The sequence below is a fragment of the Pteropus vampyrus genome, unplaced genomic scaffold (assembly GCF_000151845.1).
Source record: "Pteropus vampyrus isolate Shadow unplaced genomic scaffold, Pvam_2.0 Scaffold111, whole genome shotgun sequence".
Lineage (NCBI taxonomy): Eukaryota > Metazoa > Chordata > Mammalia > Chiroptera > Pteropodidae > Pteropus > Pteropus vampyrus.
Window position 1 is genome coordinate 662,341 of NW_011888892.1, and position 1,745 is coordinate 664,085.

Genomic DNA, 1,745 nt, shown 5'->3' on the forward strand with positions numbered 1-1,745 from the left:
AGGGATAAAAGAGTCAGGAACTCACTCATGCCATAAGACCTCGCTGGGGAGCACCGCACGCGTGCTGGGCATCAAGGGGAAAACGGAGCCGAGTCGGGCCTGGACCTGTCCTCAGGAAGCTCCCATCTTGTGGGTAGAGAGGGTAATACTTAGATGTCACAGCCGAAACCTACTAGTGCCACAGCAAAGGGGCGGCCACAGAGCTCTGGGTCTTTAGGAGGAAGGAACCAGGCAACGTTTCAGGGATGAGGTGCCACGCTCAGGGCCTTGAAGGAAAATGATTTAGATCTGCGGGAGCGAGAGGCTCTCCAGAGAATGGAGAAGCCCAGAGGACGGAGAGCAACTGGCCCGCTTTTTCAGGAACACAGGAGTGTGTGGGGCTAAGAACGAGAGAGAGGGTCGAAAACGGAGATCGCGGCAGACACCGGGTACCACGTTGGGAACATGCACTTGAGGACCTGAGGAAGACAGTGGCATGATCAGAACTGGCCAACTCGGAGCGAATCATGGAACCGAAAGATCAGGGTGATTAAAGCGAGTGAGCGAAGGACCGGAATTGAGTAGCTGCGCGGGGCCCCCGTTTACCCATGTGCCACACGACTTTCCAGGGCTGACCTGTAAACTGTGGAAGACACTGCACCCCAGAAGGACTGAATTTTATATGGGCCCTAAATGTGGGCCGCTCGGCGCTGAGCTTCTGGATCGGGGCAGGGGTGGGGGTCATTATCCATCAGACTCGGCAGCTGGTTCGAGTGGACACGCGATCCGCAAACACCCAGGTGCAAACACGGACTGGGCACGCGCTGCCTCTCTTTGCACAGCTAGGCCCCGGGGGTAGAGGACGGGACAGACTCACCATGTCTCCAGATCCGTTCTTAATAGTGACCCACGTATGGCTGTCATTGCTCACCATGACCTTATAGGAGGTCACCCAATCACTCCTAAGAGAAAATAAAACATCATTGGGACTACACACTTTGAAATGTTTACCTCTTCCAGGTAGAGGTGTAGCAGTAACACGAGTAAGCACCTGGTCCCTCCCTAGCCCCCGGCTACCACTCCCTGTGGCCTTGGCCAGGTAACTGACCATCGCTGCCACTGGTTACTCATCCATAAAATGAGAAGCATAAAAGTTCGAGCTTAGGGGATGAGGATGAGCGTGAAATGGTTTAGTGCCCTTTAAACACTTAGGACAACGCCTGGCCCCTGGTAAGCACTAGACATTGGTCACACACCAGAAGATATACAAGTCTATATATATATGTATAGTTGTTTATATTGAACATTTGTATCACACAGTAGTAGCTTAATAAGAGTCCCATGTGGAAAACCAACCTCAGTAAAAGTTGCAAGTTGGTCTAGAAATTTTATTTGGGAAACTGATTTGGGAACAAGGCAAAGTAGATTCCATGAACCACAAAAATGACAGCTTAAGTCTCTAAGAAGCCCTGAGTGTCTCCTTGGCTGTCACAACCATGTAGTCACCCCCCAAGCACCAGCAACAATCCAGTGATAGCTGGGCCTGAAGCCAGACTCCTGTCATCACGACCTACTGTGTAGAAACTTCTGGGGGGAAAACAGACATAATCTGACTTCCCAGAGTGGAGGTCAATTTGATAGGCTTGGCAAATAAACAACCTTCATGTGAAAAACACATTTTTTCCCTCTGCCTCGGTTTTGTTTTGTTTTTAATAACATTAATCATTAAGCAATACAGAAAAAGTCTTCCTGAGTGTTCTTCTTTT

At 50.1% G+C, this 1,745-nt stretch overlaps 1 protein-coding gene across 1 annotated transcript in view; it reads right to left on the bottom strand.

Annotated features, from left to right (window-relative positions):
- CPXM2 (carboxypeptidase X, M14 family member 2) overlaps positions 1 to 1,745 on the bottom strand; it is a gene marked incomplete at its 5' end in the record, with an annotated part of 98,038 nt that overhangs the window by 32,401 nt on the left and 63,892 nt on the right. Inside the window, one exon of the mRNA XM_023533765.1 lies at positions 818 to 941. Within this exon, the coding sequence (XP_023389533.1) occupies positions 818 to 941 (124 nt within the window). The remainder of the gene's footprint in view (positions 1 to 817; positions 942 to 1,745) is intronic.